At 40.0% G+C, this 25,535-nt stretch overlaps 1 protein-coding gene and 1 pseudogene across 4 annotated transcripts in view; one reads left to right on the plus strand and one right to left on the minus strand.

The window, feature by feature from the left end:
• The window catches only part of EIF2B3 (eukaryotic translation initiation factor 2B subunit gamma), a 135,657-nt gene that overhangs the window by 25,929 nt on the left and 84,193 nt on the right, over nt 1-25,535 (plus strand). For all 4 annotated transcript variants that reach the window (XM_024231547.3, XM_054535730.2, XM_054535734.2 and 1 more), the window contains exon 4: nt 17,412-17,571. In XM_024231547.3, the coding sequence (XP_024087315.2) occupies nt 17,412-17,571 (160 nt within the window). The remainder of the gene's footprint in view (nt 1-17,411; nt 17,572-25,535) is intronic.
• On the minus strand, nt 695-1,901 carry LOC112128711 (E3 ubiquitin-protein ligase CCNB1IP1-like; annotated as a pseudogene).

Below are 25,535 nucleotides of genomic sequence, written 5' to 3' on the forward strand. Positions count from 1 at the left end.
ACAAATAGGGACTGAACATACATGCATCAAATTGTACTCTCATTCACTGACATAAGCACACTTCCAAACAAGTTAATATGAAGGTAAATACATAAATATATCAAATAAATACACATACCCAAATAACAAGCCACATATCACCCACCATTTTCCAATTTTCACATAAACATACTGGCAAATAAAGCAAAATATCAGTGTAAATTAACATACTTACATATACAGATACGCATAAATACCAGAATTCAAAGTGACATGTAGCATATAACACAGGTACTTAAGGCATAAACAACACAGCTCAGTCAGAAACAGCCCAAAGTTGAAACAAATATTATTGTGACCTTCTCACTAGGGATGAAGATTCAGCAGTTCACAATGAAATTGAGATTAATAAAATGCTCATGCTTTAAATAATAGGAACAGAGAAACCAGACTCTAAACCATTCCCCATTGCCAATGAGTTTGTTATGTTGATAATGTGAAGACAACTTCAGAGACTTAAAAGCACAGGGAGGCTGGGGAGTCCTATCTAGATAAAAGATTTGCTAAATGAAATTACTGAAGGTGAACATGGAAACATTCTGTAAAGTTAGCTAAATTATCTTTACGTTTTTTAGAAATAGGGTCTCACTCTGTTGCCCAGGCTGGAGTGCAGTGGCATGATCTTAGATCATTACAGTGTCATACTCCTGGGCTCAAGTGATCCTCCCAGCCTCAACCTCCTAAGTAGCTGGGATCACAGGTGTGTGACACCATGCCTGGCTCAAATTCTTTTTACTTTGAAGGCCCTGCTAGAAACTTGCTGCTGCTCTAATTCACCGCTCGGAGAGGAGAGGCAAAACTAAATAAGCTGTTGCTGGGTTCAGGTGCTGTGGAAGAACCCACAAAAAAAATGGTCTGAACTGAAGATCTCCATCTCCATCGCCCTGATTTAAACAGGTGTACTATCCAAAGGAAGTTTGGAGTTGTTATTCCTAATGGGAAGCCAAAAACACCAGACTGTGCAATCGTAGATGGTTCGAGGGTGCCTTCATGGTTAGCAGTAGGGATGTTACGTAGCCTAAGGCTATCACAGAGGCCTTGGAGCTTTTGATACTGAAGATTGCGTTCCATAAGTTTCTCAGATGTCACTGAACTTTTTCTTGTATTCTTCTAGCACTTTCTTCATAGAGGTGACTTCCCCTTTCATAGAGGTCAATTCTACATCCTCGCTTTGTATTTGCTGAGTATATATTTTCTCCATCTGTTTCAGATGGCCCTCAGCCTTGATGAAATTGTGTTCTTGATAGAGATGTTCCTGATGTACCTGATATTTCTAGAAGGCCTCTGCTCGGGAGCTAAAGTCCAACATGATCTCTTGTCGCAGTCCTGCCAATACCATAGCTTTATATTTCTCTGATGGACTGAGTTCTGTATGGACAATATCTAGCTTTCCAGAAAGGGTACTGTTTCAGGCAGCACAGATAGCTGGTGAGCGACTAAACTCACCACTGCCATGCTGATCACAGAAGATGTGAGAGCAGGCAGTGACCCATGCATAGCCATAGAGTTTGATGCGACACTTTTGATAATTACAAAGCAGCATGTCTTCACACAGACATAATAGGATAGTGAGGTCTCCAGAAGCTAAAGAGAGCCCATAAAAGAAAAACGCAGTAATCATCTACTGTATATCCAGGATTTACAGCACCAAAGAGGTCCAGACTGGAACAGTGAGACTCCGATCTGGTTTCAGTCTCTTAAAATTTTACTTCTCTGGCATCACATGAATCCAGCTTCTATCTAGAAATCAAGTTGAACCACAGGATCGATCAGTTACCTAGGATCATCTGTGTAATGAAGAGAACTTAAGGCAGCTTATCGTGATCAATATTCAAGTACCAGGCTTTAGGTCCCATCAGCCTTTAACCCTTTTTATTGAGAATGTCCAAATCTAAGCCCATTTGATTTTCAGGGGGTCTGTAGATAGGCCAGTTCTGGACTGGCACACAGGATGCTGAAGACCCAGGCCTTCCCTCCTCAGTGGATTTCATCTTCAACCGGCCCACCAAAATGGAGAGGGAAAAAAAGTCATTGTACATATTTTACTCAACCAACTCCTATGTTTGGGTTTTTAGGTAGCTTCCAATATTTTGCTGCAATGAATAACTTTGCAATTAGTAGTGGTATTGTTGCATGATAAATTCTTACAAGTGGGATTACTGGGTCAAAGGATAAAACTGCATGTGTAGCTTTGTTAAAAATTACCAAATTTCCATCCAAAAGTGTTGTACTAGTTAGCATTCCTAGCAACAATATATGAGAGTGTTTATTTCCACATGGACTCACCAGTCTAATTGGTGAGAAATGGTAGCTCAGAGTCATTTGAATTTTAATTTGCGTTTTTCTTTTTTTTTTGGAGATGGAGTCTTGCTCTGTCATCCAGGCTGGAATGCAATGGCACAATCTCAGCTCACTGCAACCTTCACCTCTCGGGTTCAAGTGATTATCCTGCCTCAGCCTCCAAAGTAGCTGGGATTACAGGCACATGCCACAACGCCCAGCTGATTTTTGTATTTTTAGTAGAGACCGGGTTTTGTCATGTTGGCCAGGCTGGTCTCAAACTCCTGAGCTCAAGTGATCTGCCTGCCTCTGCCTCCTAAAGTGCTGGGATCACAGGTGTGAGCTGCATTTTTCTTATTATGAGTGAAGTTAAATATCTTTTTGTATGTTTAAGGACCATTTAAAAATTGAACACATTATGATCTTTCTTTGTAAATTGTTCATGTACTTTATTTTTTCTCAATTTTAAAAGTACCTTCAGTTTTTGTTGTTTTCCCTCTTGAATTTTAGAAGTTCTGTAACTGTAGCAGTTTGATATCTTTTGACTTTGTGGTGTTTGGGGGCATAGAAAACTTTTTGTTTTTGTTTTGATACAGGGTCTTGCCCTGTTGCCTAGACTAGAGTGCCATGGCACGACCTCGCCTTACTGCAGCCTCCATCCCCTGAGCTCAGGTGATCTTCCTACCTCAGCCTCCTGAGTAGCTGGAAATACAGGCACACATCACCACACCCGGCTAATTTTTTTTCTTTTTTGTGGAGACAGGGTCTTGATGTTGCTAGGCTAGCTAGTCTCGAACTCATGAGCTCAAGTAATCCTCCCACCTTGGTCTCTCAAAGTGCTGGGATTACAGGCATGAGCCACCACTCCCAGCCTTGTTTTTATATTTATGTAGTCAAATTTAACAATCTTTAATTCATCTGGGTTTTGAATAACAGTTAGAAAGTTTCTTCCCACATTTAGGTTATAGAGAAACCTACTTTTGTTTCCTTCTAGTACTTGCATAGTTTCACTTTTTTACATTTAGGTCTCTGATCCATTTGATGTTTGTCTTGTGTACGTATGAACAGTGGATCTAATTTTATCCTTTTTCCAAATGCTTATTCAGTTTCTCATCACCATTTATTAAAATATTCATTTTGCCGTTGTTATTTAAATTTCATGATTATTATATACTAAATTCCCAAGCTGAGTCAATTTATATACACACATATATACATATATGTATATATAGCCATAAGATCTTATTGATCATATTTTTAAATTTTCTATATCTATTTTTATTTTTTATCCGCTTCATCTATCTTTTACTAATAGTAGTGTGTTAAAGCTCCTTATTATTAGTGGTTTCTATTGTTTTTTTTAATACTTTAAGTTGCAGATTTGTTACATATGAATACATGTGCCATGGTGGTTTGCTGCACCCATCAGCCCACATCTACATTAGGTATTTCTCCTAATGCTATCCCTCTCCTAGTCTCCCCACCCCCCGACAGGCCCTGGTGTGTGATGTTCCTCTCCCTGTGTCCATGTGTTCTCATTGTTCAGCTCCCACTTATGAGTGAGAACATGCAGTGTTTGGTTTTCTGTTCCTGTGTTAGTTTGCTAAGAATGATGGTTTCCAGCTTCATCCATGTCTCTGCAAAGGACATGAAGTCATCCTTTTTTCATGGCCGCATAGTATTCCATGGTGTATATGTGCCACATTTTCTTTATCTAGCCTATCATCGATGGCTATCTGGGTTGGTTCCAAGTCTTAGCTATTGTGAACAGTGCCACAATAAACATACGTGTGCATGTGTCTTTATAGTAGAATGATTTATAATCCTTTGGGTATATACCCAGTAATGGGATTGCTGGGTCAAATGGTATATTTCTGGTTTTAGATCCTTGAGGAATCACCACACTGTCTTCCACAATGGTTGAACTAATTTACACTACCACCAACAGTGTAAAAGTGTTCCTGTTTCTCCACATCCTCTCCAGCATCTGGTTGTTTCCTGACTTTTTAATGGTCGCCATTCTAACTGACATGAGATGGTATCTCATTGTGGTTTTGATTGGGATTTCTCTAATGACCAGTGATGATGAGCTTTTTTTCATATGTTTCTTGGCCACATAAATGTCTTCTTTTGAGAAGTGTCTGTTCATATCATTTGCCCACTTTTTGATGGTTTTTTTTTTTTATTATAAATTTAAGTTCCTTGTAGATTCTGGATATAAGCCCTTTGTCAGATGGATAGATTGCAAAATTTTCTCCCATTCTTTAGGTTGCTTGTTCACTCTGATGACGGTTTCTTTTGCTATGCAGAAGCTCTTTAGTTTAATTAGATCCCATTTGTCAATTTTGGCTTTTGTTGCTATTGCTTTTGGTGTTTTAGTCGTGGAGTCTTTGCCCATGCCTATCTCCTGAATGGTATTGCCTAGGTTTTCTTCTAGGATTTTTATGGTTTTGGGTCTTAAGTCTTTAATCCATCTCGATTTAATTTTTGTATAAGGTATAAGAAAGGGGTCCAGTTTCAGCTTTCTACATATGGCTAGCCAGTCTTCCCAACACCATTTATTAAATAGGGAATCCTTTCCTCATTTCTTGTTTTTGTCAGGTTTGTCAAAGATCATATGGTTGTGGATGTGTGGCGTTATTTCTGAGGCCTCTGTTCCACTGGTCTATATATCTGTTTTGGTACCAGTACCATGCCGTTTTGGTTACTGTAGCCTTGTAGTATAGTTTGAAGTCAGGTAGCATGATGCCTCCAGCCACCACAATCAAGTCGGCTTCATCCCTGGGATGCAAGACTGGTTGAACGTATGCAAATCAATAAACGTAATCCGTCACATAAACAGAAACAATGACAAAACCCACATGTTTTCTTAATAGATGCAGAAAAAGCCTTCAGTAAAATTCAACACCCCTTCATGCTAAAAAAAAACTCTCAATAAACTAGGTATTGATGGAACGTATCTCATAATAAGAGCTATTTATGACAAACTCACAGCCAATATCATACTGAATGGGCAAAAGCTGGAAGCATTCCCTTTGAAAACCAGCACAAGACAAGGATACCCTCTCTCACCACTCCTATTCAACATAGTATTGGAAGTTCTGGTCAGGGCAATCAGGCAAGAGAAATAAATAAAGGTGTTCAAATAGGAAGAGAGGAAGTCAAATTGTCTCTATTTGTAGATGTCATGGGTGTATATTTAGAAAACCGCATCATCGCAGCCCAAAATCTCCTTAAGCTGATAAGCAACTTCAGCAAAGTCTCAGGATACAAAATCAATGTGCAAAAAATCACAAGCATTCCTATACACCAATAATAAACAGCCAAATCATGAGTGAACACCCATTCACAATTGCTAAAAAGGGAATAAAATACCTAGGAATCCAATTCACAAGGGATGTGAAGGACCTCTTCAAGGAGAACTACAAACTACTGCTGAAGGAAATAAGAGCAGACACAAACAAATGGAAAAACATTCCATGTTCATGGATAGGAAGAATCAATATTGTGAAAATGTCCATACTGCCCAAAGTAATTTATAGATTCAAATCAAGCTACCATTGACTTTCTTCACAAAATTAGAAAAAACTACTTTAAATTTCATATGGAACCAAAAAGAGCCCGTATAGCCAAGACAATTCTATTGATTTTGTAATTCATCTCCTGATGTTTTTGCTTTATATGAGTAGTTTTGTCTTTTTTGCTGCATAGATATGAAGAACTATTGTATTTTCACTTTTAATTTTGGCTTCTAGCATTATAAAATATCCTTTGTTTTATTTAATGATTTTGGCGTAATTCTACTTTGTGTGATAGCAGGATCACTTTCTTATTGTTTCCATTTGCCTGGTATATCTTTGCTTTTTTAAAATTTTTTAGCCTTTCTAAATCTCTGATTTAGGTCTATCTCTTGCATACGGCATAGAATTAGATTTTACTTTCAAGCCAATTGAAAACCTTTTGCTTTCAATGAGTGAATTATGCTTATTTCCATGTATTGATGTGACTGACATGCCTGTTGTAAATGCTGTTGTTATTTTAATAATTTATTTTTGAGACAGAATGTCACTCCAACGCCCAAGCTGGAGTGCAGTGAGGTGATCATGACTCACTGTAGCCTCGATCTCCTGGGCTCAAGCAATCTTCCCATCTCAGCCTCTTTGGTAGCTGGGACTACAGGCACATACCACCACACCTGGCTAAAGTTTTGTATTTTTTGTAGAGATGGCTAAGTTTTTGTGTTTTTTTTTTGCCATGTTGCCCAGGCTGGTCTCGAACTCCTGGGCTCAAGTGATATGCACACCTTAGCTTCCCAAAGTGCTGGGATTACAGGCGTGAGCCACTGCACCCGGTGACAACTGATATTAATAATGAGAATTGGCAAGTTAGGTTCAGTGATGACTTAAACCCTTGCTGGAGTGGTAGGGACAAAAGCCTGATTAGAGAGAATGGGAGATGAATGAGAAAATGAAGACAGTGAGATAGCTAACTTTTTTTTGAGAAATTATGATATGAAGGAAGAAGAAAAACAGGGCAGAAATTGGACCAGAGTGAGGCTGGTTCTTTTCTTTTTTTTTTCAATGAAAAATTTCATACCTATAAAAGAATGTGATATAAATAAGTGCTTCCTTGCCCAGCTTATAAAAATAAAGTGTGTGTTTTCTGGGTTTTTTTTACACTTATGGAGGCAAGTTGTGTTTTTTTTAAGGTAGGTATTTTTATATGTTCTATACTGATGGCAGTGATCCCAAAGAGGAGAGGAATAAATTGATGATAGAGAAAATAAAGCATTCAATTATTCGATTCAACAACTATATTTTTGCTACCTACAAGGAACTAATCACTGTATGATGTATGCTTGGGATGAACAGTGCGTAAAACAAAGTTCCTGCCCTTATGGCATTTTTTGAGTAGATGAGAGGGACTGTGATCTGGTGCACGAGTGGATGGGTTTCCCTTAAACTGGAGAAAGGATGGCCAGGCGCGGTGGCTCACGCCTGTAACCCAGCACTTTGGGAGGCCGAGGCAGGCGGATCACAAGGTCAGGAGATCGAGACCATCCTGGCTAACACGGTGAAACCCCGTCTCTACTAAAAATACAAAAAATCAGCCAGGCGTGGTGGCAGGCACCTGTAGTCCCAACTACTCGGGAGGCTGAGGCAGGAGAATGGCATGAACCCGGGAGGCGGAGCTTGCAGTGAGCCGACATCGCGCCACTGCACTCCAGCCTGGGCGACAGAGCGAGACTCTGTCTCAAAAAAAAAAAAAAAAAAAAATTGGAGAAAATACATTTAATTTATTGTACAGGCAGAATGTATAATATGTAATGCATATAGATTAATTAATTTTGTGTCAGAAAGATGTTTGCTGCTTCTAATTGCTTATATTTTCTTATTGAAATAAGATGTAAAGCCACCAGTTGAGAGTCAGTAGGGCCAGGCTCAGTGGCTCACGCTTGTAATCCCAGCACTTTGGGAGGCCGAGGCAGGTGGATCACCTGAGATCAGGAGTTCAAGACCAGCCTGGCCAACATGGTGAAACTCCATCTCTACTAAAAATGCAAAAATTAGCCAGGCATGGTGGTGCACCCCTGTAATCCCAGCTACTCGGGAGGCTGAGGTGGGAGAATTGCTTGAACCTGTGAAGTGGAGGCTGCAGTGAGCTGAGATTGAGCCACTGCACTCCAGCCTGGGTGACAGAGCGAGACCCCGTCTCAAAAAAAAGGAAGGGAGAAGCTGCTGAAGTTTTAAGGAAGGATGAGAATATATGAAATTATCTCTGAGAATGTAAAAGTTAATTGGCTAGGAAATGTATTGCTGGACAGTGCGAAGGATCCCCTTGAGATTTGGGTTATCAGTTTAAAAGGAGACTAGCCAATGCTGTTACGAGTTTTCTATCCCTGTTTAGCTTCTTGGGTTCATATGCAAAGTAGGCAGAGAGTTAGGATATAACTAGCATCTTTACCTGTTGAGTACAAGGGATGAGAGTAGTAAGGAAGATGGTGATGTATATTAAGGAGTATTTATAGTGATGGACCACCAAAAGCTGTGTAAATGAGACCACCAAAGGAATTAGGGTGCGATAAATCAATGTACCAAATGGATTGAGGATCTTGTTAGAATTGCTGGAGCCAGAGTAAAAAGTCAGTGAGTTGGAAAATTAGAAGGTGGTGATCAGACAATAGGATGTAAGCTTTTTGAGGTCAGGGATTTTTGTTTGTTTGTTCATTGCTGTATCTCTATAATGCCTGGCCATATTCGGGGTTCAATATATGTGTGTTACATGAATTAATAGGATATTTTACAGTGAGATTTTGGAGTTGGTACAATTTTTGGTAATGCCAAGGAGTAGGGTATAACAAAGTGGTTGAGTGACTAAGGTGAGAAGGAGAAAAAAATAATTGAACATGATGAGGTCATGGAGTCTCAGCCATAAGGATGTTAAAGTCACTGAAATAAGTTTTTTTAAAAAACAGAGATAAGAAAATAGTCCTAATGTCTTTTTTAAAAAACTCATACCGGCCAGGTGCAGTGGCTTACGCCTGTAATCCCAACACTTTGGGAGGCCAAGGTGGGTGGATCACTTGAGGCCAGGAGGTCGAAACCAGCCTGGCCAACATGGCATAATCCTGTCTCTACTGAAAATACAAAAATCAGCTGGGTGTGGTGGCACATGCCTGTAATCCTAGCTACTCTGGAGGCTGAGGCACGAGAATCACTTGAACCCCAGAGGTGGAGGTTGCAGTGAGCCAAGATCGCACCATTGCACTCCAGTCTGGGCGATAGAGCAAGACTCTTGTCTCAAAAATAAATAAATAAATAAATAAACACCTTATACTTATTGAAGTTATATGTACATATCATTTAAATAATTCAATATCATTTAATAAATTAATAATTTAATAATTTAAATAATTCAATAGTTCAAGCTTTGTTCCTAAAAATATTAGTCCCCTGACCACCCCCACCCCATATCCCTAACCCTAAAGGTTCTCTTCTTTTAGCTACTTTGTTTTTTTATCTGTATGTCTCTAAATAACATGCTAAAATTGTTACTTCTTGAATTTTCTGTTTTGTTTGTTTTTTAGAAACAGGATCTTACTGTGTCACGGGTGCTGGAGTGCAATGGCACAATCATAGCTCACTGCAGCCTGAAACCTGGGCTCAAATGATCCTCCTGCCTCAACCTCTCAAGTAGCTGGGACTACAGGCGGGCACCACCATGCCTGGCTAATTTTTAAAATTTTTTGTAGAGATAAGGTCTTGCTGTGTTGCCCAGGCTGGTTTCAAACTCCTGGCCTCAAACAGTTCTCCCACCTTGGCCTCCCAAAATGCTGGGATTACAGGCGTGAGCCACCATGCTCAGCCAACCCTAAGTTTTAAAAAGATGTATGAGTTGTATTTTTCTCATTGTTATGAACTTCCCTTTAGAGTGAAAGTTTGATTTGGGAGAACAGCAAAAAAACTCTTGTTTTTTTCTATTCCAAGTCAGTGCATTTAGAGATGAAAATTAAATTGCATATATCTAAATCCTAGAAGAGAAGTGACAGGCATTTTTATAGGGAACTCATTTGAACAGAATTAAAAATTAATATAGGTGCTTCTTTCCTAGCTTCACACAGTAAGGAAGAATACAATTCCTCTATTTGTTCTTAATCTGAAGAGGAAAATTTCCTTTGAGGATGTGAATTAATTATGAATATTAGAACCATAAATGTTGAGCCTTCATTTTAAGTTGTAAATCTAGCAAGCATATCGTCATTCTTCAGCCGTGCCCTCCAGGACAGCTGCTTTTGATTTCTTTCCTTTCAGACATCTCTGCCTTTTGCTTCTTTGGAAGTAGCAGGTTCATTTCCTACCTTCTTGCATTAGGGAACTGCAAAGTTGTCTCTGTGGCCCCTGTCCTAACTGAACAGTCAGTCTCTACAAAGGGAGCATTCACCTCTGTCAGAATGTATACTGTTTCTAAACATTTAAAATCAGCTGTTTTAATATTTGAGTCAAATTAAACAAAGAGAAGGAGATACAGGAAAAGTACTAACATTTACTCGTGTGTTTGCCAGCACTAGGTTGAACTCTGGGTATACAAAGATAAAAGGGCTTCTTATGGAGCTCAAAGTCTAGATGGAAAAAATATATATGTAATCCAATTAGTGATTTAAGGTCTGTAATGGATCAGAAAATGCATCATCTCTAGGGGAGATAATATATCGGCTCTGCCCTTTCTAGTAACTGTGACAAGACCTGAATTTTGATGGATAAATATATAATAGAGTAGGAAGACAGACTAGGGTATACATTCTTGGCGGTTGACTCTATCAAATTAACACTGGCGGCCAGGTGCAGTGGCTCATGCCTGTAATCCCAGCACCTGAGGAAGCCAAGGCAGGAGGATCACTTGAGGTCAGGAGTTTGAGAACCAGCCTGGCCAACATGGCGAAACACTGTCTGTACTAAAAATGTAAAAATTAGCTGGGCATGGTGGCATGCACCTGTAATCCCAGCTACTCGGGAGGCTGAGGCACACGAATTGCTTGAACCTCGGGGGGTGGAGGTTGCAGTGAGCCATGATCGTGCCATTTTACTGCAGCCTGGGCAATAGCCTGGGCAATAGAGTGAGACTCTGTCTCAAAAAAAAAAAAGAAAAAGTTAACATTGGCTATGTGGAGGGGAATTGGGGGAGAGAATACTGAATTAGGTAGGTGGAGTCATATTTTGAAGACCCTTAATGTCATACTAAGGAATTCCAACTTAATCTTGTTGAGCAGCAATCTCCAAAATACGCTGTACTCAAAGCCAGGTGGTGTACAGAATTAAGTACCAGAGGAAAATGTTAGAATTTCTTGTTTTTAAATGTTTTATTTATTCCTTTTTAAATGTCTATCTTTATATATATTATATAAAGAGCATATCATATTATAGTGATCTATATATTTAAAAAAAAATTTAAAGTAAGGGGCAATAAGTTCAACTTTTTTGATGTTTGGAAAACACTGTTTTAGGGTGTCTTTAAGCAGGGAAAAGACATATGCAGTAGAAATTAGAGTATGGATTAGAATAAGGGAAAACTGGAGCAAGAGAGACACCAGCCAAGAGACTGGAAGATTTTGAGACCTGAACTAAGGCAGTGCAATAGGCGAAGAGTAGGGGACAGGGCAGGAGAGGGAGGACTTCCTTCCTGGACTATGGGCGGATTTCTGGCATCAGATTCTGGATGGTAGCAACAGCATGATTAAACTAAGGAATATAGTAAGGATATTTAGCTGTGAGCCCAAGGATTATCACATTTCTTACTTACTGACTGAGTTGGTCATTTCCTTTCCTAGACCTACTGCCCCAACCTCAGTGAAAACAATGTGGCAGTTGGCCTTTGGCCTTGCACTTTGAGGACTATAGACTGGAATCTTTTCTAAGCATTTTAAACCAAAACTGAGGTCTCCATTGCAGTTAGCCTTTGGTGTTTATTAAAGCACACAAACTATGCCAGGTGCAGTGGCTCATGCATGTAATCCCAGCATTTTGGGAGGCTGAGGCAGGAGGATTTCTTGAGCCCAGGAGTTTGAGATCAGCCTGGGCAATATAAGGAGACCCCTTGTCTAAAAAAAAAGAAAAGAAAAGAAAAAGCACACAAACTACTCTTGGGGATTTGATTGGGATTGGACCACATAGGAAAATGTAAATTGTGACCTTCATAGTCACACCAAGTAGCTGAATTCATGAGTTCCATATGGGCAGGGGTGGCATGCAGGCTGGTGATTTGGATCATAGCCATTATTTGTGGAAGCACTGGGTGAGTAGAAGCATGGTAGTTACCTTGCCCTGACAGTTTTTTTCCAAGGGAGTAAATGTGTTTTTCTTTCTCCTTGTCATAAGAAATCAGTTGCCAGATTGTGTTATTTATAACAATCTGTCATGGAACAGCTGCCAGGAAAAGAAAAGAGGCTATTCCCAGTAGCTCTCCTCACCTCCCACCCCACCACTACAGCCACACACACACACATCCGGTTTTCTGATTTAACTTTTTTTTTCCCCTCTAATTTTACTCAGTGGTTTTGGCTTGATCGAAAATGTTCTTGTAATGAGAGATTTCTGGGCTTTGCCATGGCTTGTTAATTGGGTTTTCTGAGCTTAATTTGTTTACTTTAGTCAAGACTAACTGGCAGCAGTTTGGATTTTGAATTCCTGGGTGTCTTGGACACTTTAAACACTAAAGTACTGCCTTCCCTTGAAACCTTGCATGTTTCTATATTGTCAACAGTGCACAGATCTGCTTTCCTTCTGAGTTGTGCTTTCTGCCCTTGACATTGCCCTGGCTTCTCTAGAGGAGCAGGCTTGGGATGAGGCATACCAAGGACTGTTGGAATAGTGAGTAGGGAGGTCTTTGGAGAGGCCAGTTGGTCTCTGCAGAAGAGGCATACTGTTGGCATTAGAAAAGAAGTGGGTCCATGAAACAAAGGCAGCTGAGTGTTGGCATGTTCAGGGAACTTTCAAATTAACTGCATTTCTGACACACAGTTGCTTCACAGTCCAAACAGTCCATGTTTATTCATGGCTTATGGTCACACATGATCAAAAATACTTCTCTGGGTCTTATCAGTTTTTCTACTTTCTCTCTCTGGGCTCCAGTTACTAGAAAGCCATTTGCATTCCTAGAATGGGCTTTACATTTTAGAATAAAAATAAAAACAATGATCATTTCTTTCTGTTACAGCTTTTATAAAATCATGCCAGGCACACTGGCTTATGCCTGTAATTCCAGCACTTTGGGAGGCTGAGACAGGAGGATCACTTGAGCCTAAGAGTTCGAGACCAGCCCTGGCAACATAGTGAGATCCCGTCTCTACAAAAAAAAAAAAAAAAAAGAAGAAGAAAAAATTAAAATTAGTGGGCATAGTGGCATGTGGTGCCTGTAGTCCCAGCTACTTAGGAAGCCGAGGTGGTACGATGCTTGAGTCCAAGAATTTGAGGTTACAGTGAGCTATGATCACACCTCTGCACTCCAGCCTGGGCAACAGACTGAGACCCTGTCTCAAAAAAAAATTTTTTTTAATGGTATTATGAAGGTATAAGTATGATTTAGCTTTCCTTTCTTTCTTCTAATGAGATTTCCAGCTTTGGAAATTGATCAGACAACAAACACTTTCCTTTGGAAGTGATGGAGTTGCAAAGAGGATGAGATGTGTTTGGTCTCAGTGACTCTTACATGGTGCATTCTCTGGGAACAGAGGCAGGAGAGGGGCTGATGGAACAGCACCTCCATCTGTATGCTAGGCCCTGTTCTTTCAGACCCACGCCTTTCTTTTCACACTAAGAACAGATGGCAACCAGACATTGAGTGGAGGGGTCTGTTCCTTGTGATCCTTGGGGATTTTGCATTCAGTTTAGCAAAAAGTCATCAAAACGCAAAGAGAGAAATGAGCCTACAGCCTGTTCACAATTATGCAGGACTTGTTTGGCATTCACTGTACTGACAGATTTAAACACTTTTGCAGATATCGAATGATAACAGCATTTATTTGCCAAGACAACATTGTTACCACTTCTGAGGCATCTGCATTGGAGTCATTTTCTTGATTTTGGAGTACACTTAATAGTTCAATTTATTGTAGATCAGTCAACTTGCAAAAAACAGCCATCTTATTAGAGAAACTTAGAAAAATAGAAAGGGGATTTTTTTCCTCAGCAAATTGTCATTTTCATTCTGATGAAATGGGGCAACTTCTGTACTGTTGTAATGACAACTCTGTGAATGTCTTTAGTAATGATTTGTCTCCCTGTCTTTCTAAGCATTGTTCTAAGTAGGATTCTGCAGGCTGTTTCTTTAGTTTGTATGTATGTGGTCTGATTTGTTCATGTTTGCTGCTTCCTGCATGGTAAGTTGCAGGTGTAGGGTTTTTTTTTTTGCCTAAGGAGATGTTTATGGGAACTTTTTTTTTTTGAGACGGAGTCTTGCACTGTTACCCAGGCTGGAGTGCAGTGGCGCGATCTCGCCTCACTGTAAGCTCCGCCCCCTGGGTTCACGCCATTCTCCTGCCTCAGCCTGTAGCTGGGACTACAGGCGCCCGCCACCACACCCGGCTAATTTTTTGTTTAGCCAGGATGGTCTCGATCTCCTGACCTCGTGATCCGCCCGCCTCGGCCTCCCAAAGTGCTGGGATTATAGGCGTGAGCCATCGCGCCCAGTGGGAACTTTTTTTTTTTTTCAGTCTCAGAGTTAAAATCTAAAAAGAATTTAGAGAACCTTAAGCAGAAGAGTAGGAAACAATCTGAATTTGAGCTTAACTTTAAAAGGCCTTCAAAAGAAATTGTTCAGGCTGTAAATAACAAGTTACATGTGGAAAAAGAAATGGTGATTCTGTTGCAGATTCTATATTCAGAATAAGAAATTTCAGGCAGTAACATAAGGCATTCTGATGGTTGAGTCTCACTTTCTGAGCAAACAAGACTCTTTCATTTGGTAGACTATGAGTTGAAATCATCCATTTTCCCACCCAACCCAGGAATCGTGATTTTAAATTAAAATATTAGGAAAGTTTGGAGTACTTACAAAAAAAAAAATACATGTAGATATTCATTTTATTCTTGAACCCAAAATAATTTGGTCCAGTGTTTTTCAGACTATTTATTTATTTGAGACAAGGCCTCACTCTGTCACCCGGGCTGGAATCCAGTGGAGTAATCATAGCTCACTAGAGTCTTGAACTCCTCTGAGGTTTAAGCAATCCTCTTGCCTCAGCCTCCCAAGTAGCTGGGACTATAAGTGCATGCCACCACTCCTGGCTAACTTTTAAAAAATTTTATTTGCTAATTTAAAAAATGTTTTATATATTTTTAGAGATGGGGTCTTACTATGTTGTTCAGGCTGGCCTCAAACTCCTGGCCTCAAGTGATGCTCCTGCCTCAGCCTCCAGAGTAGCTTGGCTTACAGGTGCAAGACGCTGTGCCAGGCCTTTTTTTTTTTTTTTTTTTTTTTTTTGAGATAGCATCTTGCACTGTCACCCAGGGAGAAGTGCAGTGATGTGATCATAGCTCACTCTAACCTTGAACTCCTGGGCTCATGCAGTCCTCCTGCCTTGGCGTCCCAAAGCACTGAGATTACAGGTGTGAGCCACTCTGCCCAGCCTAGACTTTTTTTAAAGTAGCATAATTGGTTTTCCAAGACAAAGCTTATCCAGAAGCCTAGAAAATAAAATTAATAAAAGAGGAGCTGCCTTGGTTGATTCACAAAGGGCAAATCAGAACCTGCCTTTCCCTGAGGCACCTCTGGGATTACAGGCATGTGCTACTGTGCCTGGCCCTAAACTATATTTCTTTTTTCTTTCTTTGGAGATGGAGTCTTGCTCTGTCACCCAAGCTGGAGTGCAGTGGTGCTATCTCGGCCCACTGCAATTTCCGCCTCCTGGGTTCAAGCAATTCTCCTGCCTCAGCCTCCCAAGTAGCTGGGACTATAGGCATATGCCACCATGCCCGGCTAATTTTTGTATTTTAGTAGAGATGGGGTTTCACTGTGTTGCTCAGGCTGGTCTCAAACTCCTGAACTCAGGCACTCCGCCTACCTCGGCGTCCCAAAGTGCTAGGTAGGATACAGGCATGAGCCGCTGCGCCCAGCCTAAACTATATTTCTTTAACACTATTCAGTAATACAGATTCTTTAGTTATACAAATAGCCATTACTAATTGTTAAATCTTAGTTACATAACTACTATAAATCTGTTTCTTCGTTGGTAAAGTGCTAATAATAACAGCTCTGGGCTAGGCATGGTGGCTCATGCCTGTACTCCTAGCACTTTGGGAGGCCAAAGCGGGCAAATTGCTTGAGTCCAGGAGTTCGAGTCCAGCCTGGGAAACATAGGAAGACCCTGTCTCTACTAAAAATAAAAATAAAAATTAGCCAGGTGTGGTGGTGCATGCCTGTAGTCCCAGCTGCTAGGGAGGCTGAGGTGGGAGGATCATTTGAGCCCAGGAAGTCGAGGCTGCAGTAAGCCATGATCATGCCACTGCACTCCAGCCTGGGTGACAGAACAAGACCCTGTCTCAAAAAAAAAAAAAAAATATATATATATATATAGTTCTTACTGCATATGGTTGTTGTGAAGATTAAAATATGTTTTCGGCCAGGTATGGTGGCTCACACCTGTAATCTCAGCACTTTGGGAGGCTGAGACAGGATTGTTTGAGCCCACCAGTTCAAGACCAACCTGGATAACATAGTGAGACCCTGTCTCTATTTTTTTTTTAATTTAAAAATAAAATTAAAATAAAAAATAAGGCCGGGCGCGGTGGCTCACGCCTGTAATCCCAGCACTTTGGGAGGCCGAGGCGGGCGGATCACAAGGTCAGGAGATCGAGACCATCCTGGCTAACACGGTGAAACCCCGTCTCTACTAAAAACACACAAAAAATTAGCCGGGCATGGTGGCGGGCGCCTGTAGTCCCAGCTACTTGGGAGGCTAAGGCAGGAGAATGGCATGAACCTGGGAGGCGGAGCTTGCCGTGAGCTGAGATCGTGCCACGCACTCCAGCCAGGGCAACAGAGCGAGACTCTGTCTCAAAATAAATAAATAAATAAAATAAAATAAAATAAAATAAAATAAATAATGTTTGCAAAGTGTTATCACAATTCTATAGAATGTTAAGTTCCTAAGAATGAGGCATTGTATTCTGTTCATCCTGTTATTTCCTGGTACTGTAGTAAAGTGATTGTTCTTTGCCATATTAAATCATCAAACTATGTGAAAATGCTTTTTTAAACTATAAAGAGATGTATAAATATAAGATCATATATTCCATAGTCATAGAAATAGACAATGTGGTGGTTTTCAGACTGTTTCTTAGAACCTAGGGTTCCAGAGGTGTCTCAGGGACTGCCCACACAGTTCCTGAGGTACACAAGGGAGAGGTAGAGATTCCAGACCCTATACCAGCACAATTCAATAAGAACAACCCCATTTATTTTACTTGTTTGGCTATGAAAAATGCTAGAAGAGTATTGTCTGATTTGTGTGTTTTTAAGCCATCATAATTTTGTCTTGTGATGATTTGTGTAATCCATTGTCCTTTATGATACTGACTTTTCCCATCTCCATTTAACAGACAGATGTGCTGGTGCTGAGCTGTGATCTGATAACAGACGTTGCCTTACATGAGGTTGTGGACCTGTTTAGAGCTTATGATGCATCACTTGCTATGTTGATGAGAAAAGGCCAAGATAGCTTAGAACCTGTTCCCGGTCAAAAGGGGAAAAAAAAAGCAGGTAAGGACAATTGGAATTTGTTTTGTTTGTTGAGTTTTCGTAATTATTATTCTCACTCATGCTTTCCCTGAAAAAACATTTATTAAGAATCTACTATACATCACAGATTCTGTGCTAGGAGTTGATGACATGAAGTCAAATAAGACACAGTCCCTGAATGGAAAATGCTTATAACTATTGATTAGATTCTTTAATGTCCTTTCGTATGCAGAGAGGAACATTCAGAACTATTTGCATTGTATTTAGGGCTCAAATAATTGAATACATATATCTAAGAAACAAAACAAACAAAAATCTAATATAAAATTAACTTTTAAAAATAGGCCAGGTGCGGTGGCTCACACCTGTGATCCCAGCACTTTGGGGGACCGAGGCGGGGGGATCACAAGGTCAAGAGTTTGAGACCAGCCTGGCCAACATGATGAAACCCTGTCTCTACTAAAAATACAAAAATTAGCCGCGCATGGTGGCATGTGCCTGTAATCCCAGCTACTCAGGAGGCTGAGGGAGGAGAATTGCTTGAACCCAGGAGGGGGAGGTTGCAGTGAGCCGAGATCGCACCACTGCACTCCAGCCTGGGCAACAGAGCAAGACTCCATCTCGGTGGGGGAAAAAAAGGAATTAAAGTTACTATCAAAAATTTAGTATGGCTGGTTCTTTTCAATGCTTCAGTCACCCCTAAATGACCAATAAATGTGATAGTTGTTTCTTTTTCTTTCTTTTTTTTGAGATGGAGACTCGCTCTGTTGCCAAGCTGGAGTGCAGTGGCGCCATCTCGGCTCACTCCAACCTCCACCTCCCGGGTTCAAGCGCTTCACCTGCCTCAGCCTCCTGAGTAGCTGGGACTACATGCACATGCCACCATACCCAGCTAATTTTTGTATTTTTAGTAGAGACGGGGTTTCACCATGTTGGCCAGGATGGTCTCTTATCTCTTGACCTTGTGATCCACCTGCCTCTGTCTCCCAAAGTGCTAGGATTACAGGCATGAGCCACTGTGCCCAGCTGATAATTGTTAATCATGCTTATCTTCCTAGGATTATAACATACCTATTTTGATTATAACATACTTATTTTGATACTTATTTTCCTGGGATTCTAGTGGTCCTTTTAATGAGTTTAAATTTTCCTGAATGATGTGTTTTTTCCTTGAAGTTTTCCTCTGGAATGATGTATTCTTTTTTTTTTTTTTTGAATGATGTATTCTTTAGGTTTTGCTTTGCCAGCATTATGTAACCCACTATTTTGTCATTATTATATATTGGCATATTTTGTTACAATTATTAGACTATGTATAGCTTATTAATTTCCTACTATTATTAATAGAGCCACTGAGAGCCTTCATACTTAGGATTTGAATAATCTAGTTAATATTTTAGGACGTTTGGTTAAATTATAATTTTCCAGTATAACATTGAAACTTGTTTCTAGTTGCTTTTTGTGTTCAGATGATCACTGGTGCAGATTAATTATTGGATACTTTTTCTACATTATTATTATGTGATGGTACTCATGCTGATTAGTCTTTTTGTTCTTCATATAGTTTCTGCTTTTGCAAGGTCTGGTTTAGTTACAATTCCCTGTATTCATTCTTTTCTGCCTACACAGATAGAAACAAATATATAACCAGATTTTATAAACAGATATATGTTTCATAATTAATTTTTTTGTTTCCTTTGTCTTTACTCTATAAAAATCAATTTAAAAAATCAACTTATTCTTCTTGTCATTAGAACTTTTCTTTAAATTTTCTCCCTTTTCATAGGCATTGAAGGAACCTTTTAATACACTTTATATATAGTTTTTATCTATTAAGTATCATTATAAGTGCACAGATTTTCACAATTCCTTTTCTTTTATTGTCAATTAACAATTTATAATTGTATAAATTTGTGGGATACAAAGCGATGTTATAATTTATGTATACAATGTGGAATAATTAAATCAAACAAGTTAACATATCCATCCCTCAAATACTTAACATTTTTCATGGTGAGAACATTTGAAATTTACTCTCTTAGCAGTTTTGAAATGTACAATACTCTATTGTTAACTATATTTATAACATAATTCTATTTTAAATTAACTAACTATTAGCTACCTACCATCCATTTTAAAATGTTTTCATGCTTAAATTGTCAGTTTGGCCAATGGAAGTCCTTTAAGCTGGATCCTTTATCCTCTTTGAAAAAGTGTGATGTATACTGGTAACTTTCTGTAGCTGGAGTGTGAGTATAGGAGGCAGAGAAGCAGATAGGACTGGAGAAGAGCCAGATATCAGACGAAAGAGTTTGAATTCTTGCCCAAAACAGTGAGGAAGTTGTTGAAGTAAACAAGATAGTGTCATAATTAGATTAGATTAATGTTTTAAGAAGACTTTTCTTTCCTTTTCTTTTTTTCTTTTTTTCTTTTTTTTTTTTTTTGAGAAAGGGTCTTACTCTGTTGCTGAGGCTAGAGTGCAGTGGCTCAATCTTGACTCGCTGCAACCTCCACTTCCCGGGCTCAAGCAATCCTCCCACCTCAGCCTCCCGAGTAGCTGGGACTATAGGCACTCGCCACCATGCCTGGCTAACTTTTTGTATTTTTTGTAGGGACAGGGTTTCACAATGTTGCCCAGGCTGGCCTTGAACTCCTGAGCTCAAAAGCGATCTCCCTGCCTCAGCCTCCCAAAGTGCTGGGATTACAGGCATGAGTCACCACACTTGGCCTCTTTCTTTCTTTTTTTAAAGATACTGGGGGGCACCATGGCTCAGGACTGTAATCCTAGCACTTTGGGAAGCCGAGACAAACAGATGGCTTGAGCCCAGGAGTTTGAGACCAGCCTGGGTAACATGGTGAAACCCCATCTCTACAAACAATTTTTTAAAAATTAGCTGGGCATGGTGGCTTGTGAGCCTCTAGTTCCAGCTACCCGGGAGGCTGAGGTGGGAGGATCGCTTGAGCCCGGGATGTCGAGGCTACAGTGAGCCATGATCATGCCACTGCACTCCCGAGTCTCACTCTGTCCCAAAAATACAGAGAGAGAGAGAGAGAGAGAGAGAGAGAAATTAGGTCTCATTATGTTGCCCAGGCTGGTCTCAAACTCTTGACCTCAAGCAGTTCTCCCACCTCAGCCTGCCAAGTAGCTGGTATTACAGGTACCAGCCATCACTCCTGGCTCAAGTTTTCATTCTGAATAGGAAATTTTAAACTCCTCAATACCTAGATTTTGTTACCTTTGAAGGCTAAGATTCACCTAAATAACTGAGTTTTAAATTCCTCCCATAGAATGCTATGCATTTCCATCAGAAGCATTTTTTAAAGAATCGTAAGTTTTTGAGATTATGTATTTGGCATGCCTCTTGGCTGCTGTTGTGTGCCAGAACAGCCTGCAGTCCACTGTTTCCCAGATATTGTTTAATAGTCTAGATCTTCTAGACCCAACTTCTTCAAATGGTGTTCTTACTGACTTATAAGGGAATGGCTAATCTCTGGATGTGTCTGGAGCCACCTTTCTTCCCCTTGCCACTTTCTTCTCAGAAGATTTACAGGAGATACAGATACTAAAGAGGGCAGAATCAAATTCATATTTAGACTTTTTGGAGTATTTCATTCCTGCTACAGGTCTTTACACAGCTTCTTTGCCTGAAATGCTCTCTAGCCCCTTTCTCCTCCGAACACATAGATTCCAAATCCAGCTTAGCCTTCAAGTTATTTTCTGAGAAAGACCTATCCTGACCTTTTAATATAAACTATATCCTTTTGTTTGCCTACATATAGCAGCCTGCTCTCTTATTTACTCTTTCCCCTACTGGACTATAAGCTCCATAAGGGAAGGGATCATATCTGTTTTGTTTATTTTATTCCCAGTACCTGGCCCAGTTATGTCCCATGGTGAGCAATCAATAAATATTATTGAATGGCCTGCTTATAAAGGCAGCTCTTCTTGCCCCCCACCCCAGGTAAGTGAAGGTAGACCTGAGCATTAGCAGTTTAAAATCCTAAAGATGTTAGTCTGAGCTATAGTTGGATTCATAAGTAGGTATTACAAGAGCACGTGAGCTTGTAATGCTTTTAGCAATGTGGATCTAGCAGACTGATACTGACTACACTGTCTATTAATTTTATGTTTAGAAATGGTTTCAAGATTTTTAAATAAATACCTAGCACTGTACCATGCTTGTTAAGAGCACAAGGTCTATAGAGTTCAGACTGGGTTTCAGTGCTCAAAAGCTGTGGGATTTTGGGCAAATTACCTTGATCTTCATGAAGTTCATTTTCTTCTGTTGTAAAGTGAGCCTGAATCCTTTCAGGATTTTTGTGAGAATTAAATGACATGTTTATAAGGCATGTGGCCCATTCGTTACCTGAAAGATAGTAGATGCTTAATAATTTGTAATTGCTATTGTAATTTGATACTGGAACTTAACAAATCTCATTTAATAACTTTGTAAACATTCTATGTCACATATTTATTTCATGTAAAATGGCAGTGCTTTAAAAACCACAGAATATCAGAGTGTTTTTGTTTGCATTTTTACCATAATAGCTTGTAAGTTTGAAGGGAAACTCATAGTGACAAATGTCTAGACAAGCCTCTTTGGAAGGCTCACATGTAACTTTTTTTGAGACAGAGTCTCATTCTGTCGCCCACGCTGGAGTGCAATGGCGCGATCTTGGCTCACTGCAACCTCCGCCTCCCGGGTTCAAGCAATTCTCCTGCCTCAGCCTCCCGAGTAGGTGGGTTTACAGGCATCCACCACCACGCCCAGCTTTTTTTTTTTTTTTTTTTTTTTTTTGTATTTTTAGTAGAGATGGGGTTTCACCATGTTGGCCAGCCTGGTTTTGAACTCCTGACCTCAAGTGATCCACCCGCCTTGGCCTCCCAAAGTGCTAGGATTACAGCCATGAGCTACCGCGCCTGGCCCACATGTAACTTTTCTAGTGATTCAAACAGCCCTCCTTTTTAGCATTTTCTAGAAGGTACCAACTTTTGAAAAAAAAAGTTTTTTTCCTCAGAAAAAAAATGGGCAGCTTAGAAATGTAAGCAAGACCCAGAAACCCAGCTAAGGCTGTGTGGGGAAATGGGGTTCTAAACTCTGAGAAACCTCATTTCTTTTTTTTTCATCAGTAGATACCATTATTATTCAGCCATTGCCTCACCATTGCTTGATACTACTTACTGAGTGAAAGGGTGAAGAGATCAGCTTACCACAGTTACTGAGTATGTATTATGTCAACTCCTGAACTAGGCACCAAGGCTATAGAAATGAAAAAAAAAACCAAAATGCTGCAATATCTCTACCCTCAAGAAGACACAAAAAAGTGTTCATTGTACTCTCCCCAGTCATAGGGCATTTTAAGAAACTTGGAACCTGATGGGGAAAATTAGATTAGGTATTGTGTTTTTAAAAGAATTTACAGGCCAGGCACAGTGGCTCACGCCTGTAATCCCAGCAGTTTGGGAGGCCAAGGCAGGAGGATCATTTGAGGTCAGTAGTTTGAGACCAGCCTGACCAACATGGTGAAACCCTATCTCTCTAAAAATACAAAAAAATTAGCTGGGTGTGGTGGCGCATGTCTGTAGTCCCAGCTACTCGGGAGGTTGAGGCAGGAGAATTGCTTGAACCCGGGAGGCAGGGGTTGCAGTGAGCCGAGATCACGCCACTGTATTCCACCCTGGGCAACAGAGCAAGACTCCATCTCCAAAAAAAGAAAAGAATTTATAAAAGCCTCTCATTTCTAATTGTTGACATTCACAAACATCAAACAGTAAAGACGACACATAGAAAGAGAATTTCAGTGATACCGTATATACATGTATATCTTAAACTTGCAATAATATGTAAAAATAATTTCTGTTTTCCATCCCTTGTTAGAAACTTTCCTTTTCTCAATTTCAGTGAGAAGATAATATATTTATATTGCTTTATTGCAGATAATATGTTTATTGGGGGCTTTTTTTTCCTGTACATTCCTCTATGTAATTGTTTAATACTATTATGATTTAATGACACAAATTATTGACTATTGTCTCTATAGTCCCACTGTATCTCTTGGAATACTTGAAATAGAAAATGTTCTAGGAAACTTTATTTAACCAATCCAATTCACTGTAGTATTTCCCAAACTCCTCAGTTCTCAGAGCTATACAGCCTTGGCCCAGACTAGAATCAGTACATGTTAAGGTACTTCAGAACCATGAGTGAAAACTCTTACTTGGCTGTCACCTCTTAATCGGCTTAGCTCCCTCTGCACTAACAGATGTTGGCAGGCAGTTCTGAGCCTGTACAGTATTTCTTTGCTACAGCTTTCGTTATTTCTCTTGAAGATGTACTACCAAAAAAAACCTGTTTGGGCTTCTGTGTTAACTATTTTCTCCTCTCAGTCTTCCAAATCCCACCCCATTTTAAAAAATAACTTAAAGTGGGCCAGGCGTGGTGGCTCACGCCTATAATCCCAGCACTTTGGGAGGCTGAGGTGGGTGGATCACCTGAGGTCGGGAATTCAATACCAGTCTGGCCAACATGGTGAAACCTTGTCTCTACTAAAGATACAAAAATTAGCTGGGTGTGGTGGTGGGTGCCTGTAATCCCAGGTACTCGGGAGGCTAAGGCAGGAAAATCGCTTGAACCCGGGAGGCGGAGGTTGTAGTGAGGTGGGATCACCACTGCATTCCAGCCTGGGCAACAAGAACAAAACTCGTTCTCAAAAAAAATAAATAAATAAAAAATAATAAAAAATTAAAAAAACAAAATAAAAATAAAGTGACTTGAAATTCCTAAATACTCAAAATTGAATTTTTTATTTTATTTTATTTTTTTTTTTTGAGACAGAGTCTCACTCTGTCACCCAGGCTGGAGTGCAGTGGCGCAATCTTGGCTCACTGCAACCTCCACCCTCCAAGTTCAAGCGATTCTTCTGCCTTAGCCTCCCAAGTAGCTGGGATTGCAGGCGCCTGCCACCGCAGCCAGCTTATTTTTTGTATTTTTTAGTAAAGATGGGGTTTCACCATCTTGGCCAGGCTGGTCTTGAACTCCTTACCTCGTGATCCACCTGCCTTGGCCTCCCACAGTGCCGGGATTACAGATGTGAGCCACCACGCCCAGCCTGTTTCGCTCTTGTTGCCCAGGTTGGAGTGCAATGGCACGATCTCGGCTCACCGCAACCTCCACGTCCTGGATTCAAGTGATTCTCTTGCCTCAGCCTCCCGAGTAGCTGGGATTACAGGCATGTGCCACCATGCCTGGCTAATTTTGTATTTTTAGTAGAGACAGGGTTTCTCCATTTTGGTCAGGCTGGTCTCAAACTCCCAACCTCAGGTGATCTTCCCTCCTTGTTCTCCCAAAGTGCTGGGATTACAGGCGTGAGCCCCCGTGCCCAGCCGTAATTTTCTTATTTACCAAGTTTTTGTTTTGTTTTTTAACCCATTTATGGCCTAATAGCATTTTGTGGACAGTTGCTCAAGATAACATCAGTGGTAAGTGGTAAGAGCCAGAACTCGAACCCATGCCTTCTGATTCCATAACCTGTGCTTTCTATTTCTTTTTTGAATTTAGTTTTTATCTTTATCAAAGTTTTATGTGCCCAAAATTTAAAGAGTATCTAATTATCTAAGATATATTATAACAAATAGCAGCCCCTCACCCTATCTATCCTCACCCCACTTAGAGATGCCACTTTCAACATTTTTAGCTGATTTTTTGGCATTTAACTCCATATCTCCAAATAACATGCTTTTATTTGCTGTGTCTTAATTTTTTTAGCTTTAAGAATTATCTGTTCTCTTCCTACTATAGAATGTAAAGATTTGGTTCTATCTTACCACATGCTCTGCTCCCACTACATGTATGCAACCTTGTATTCGGCCCAATTTCCTAATATAATTATTCATATTGTATTATTAACTGAATATTTTATGTTTATATTATCATGACTGTATAAATAGTATTCACAGTTGAGCCTTGTAGTAGATGATTACTTTT

This window comes from Pongo abelii, chromosome 1, assembly GCF_028885655.2.
Source record: "Pongo abelii isolate AG06213 chromosome 1, NHGRI_mPonAbe1-v2.0_pri, whole genome shotgun sequence".
Taxonomy (NCBI): domain Eukaryota; kingdom Metazoa; phylum Chordata; class Mammalia; order Primates; family Hominidae; genus Pongo; species Pongo abelii.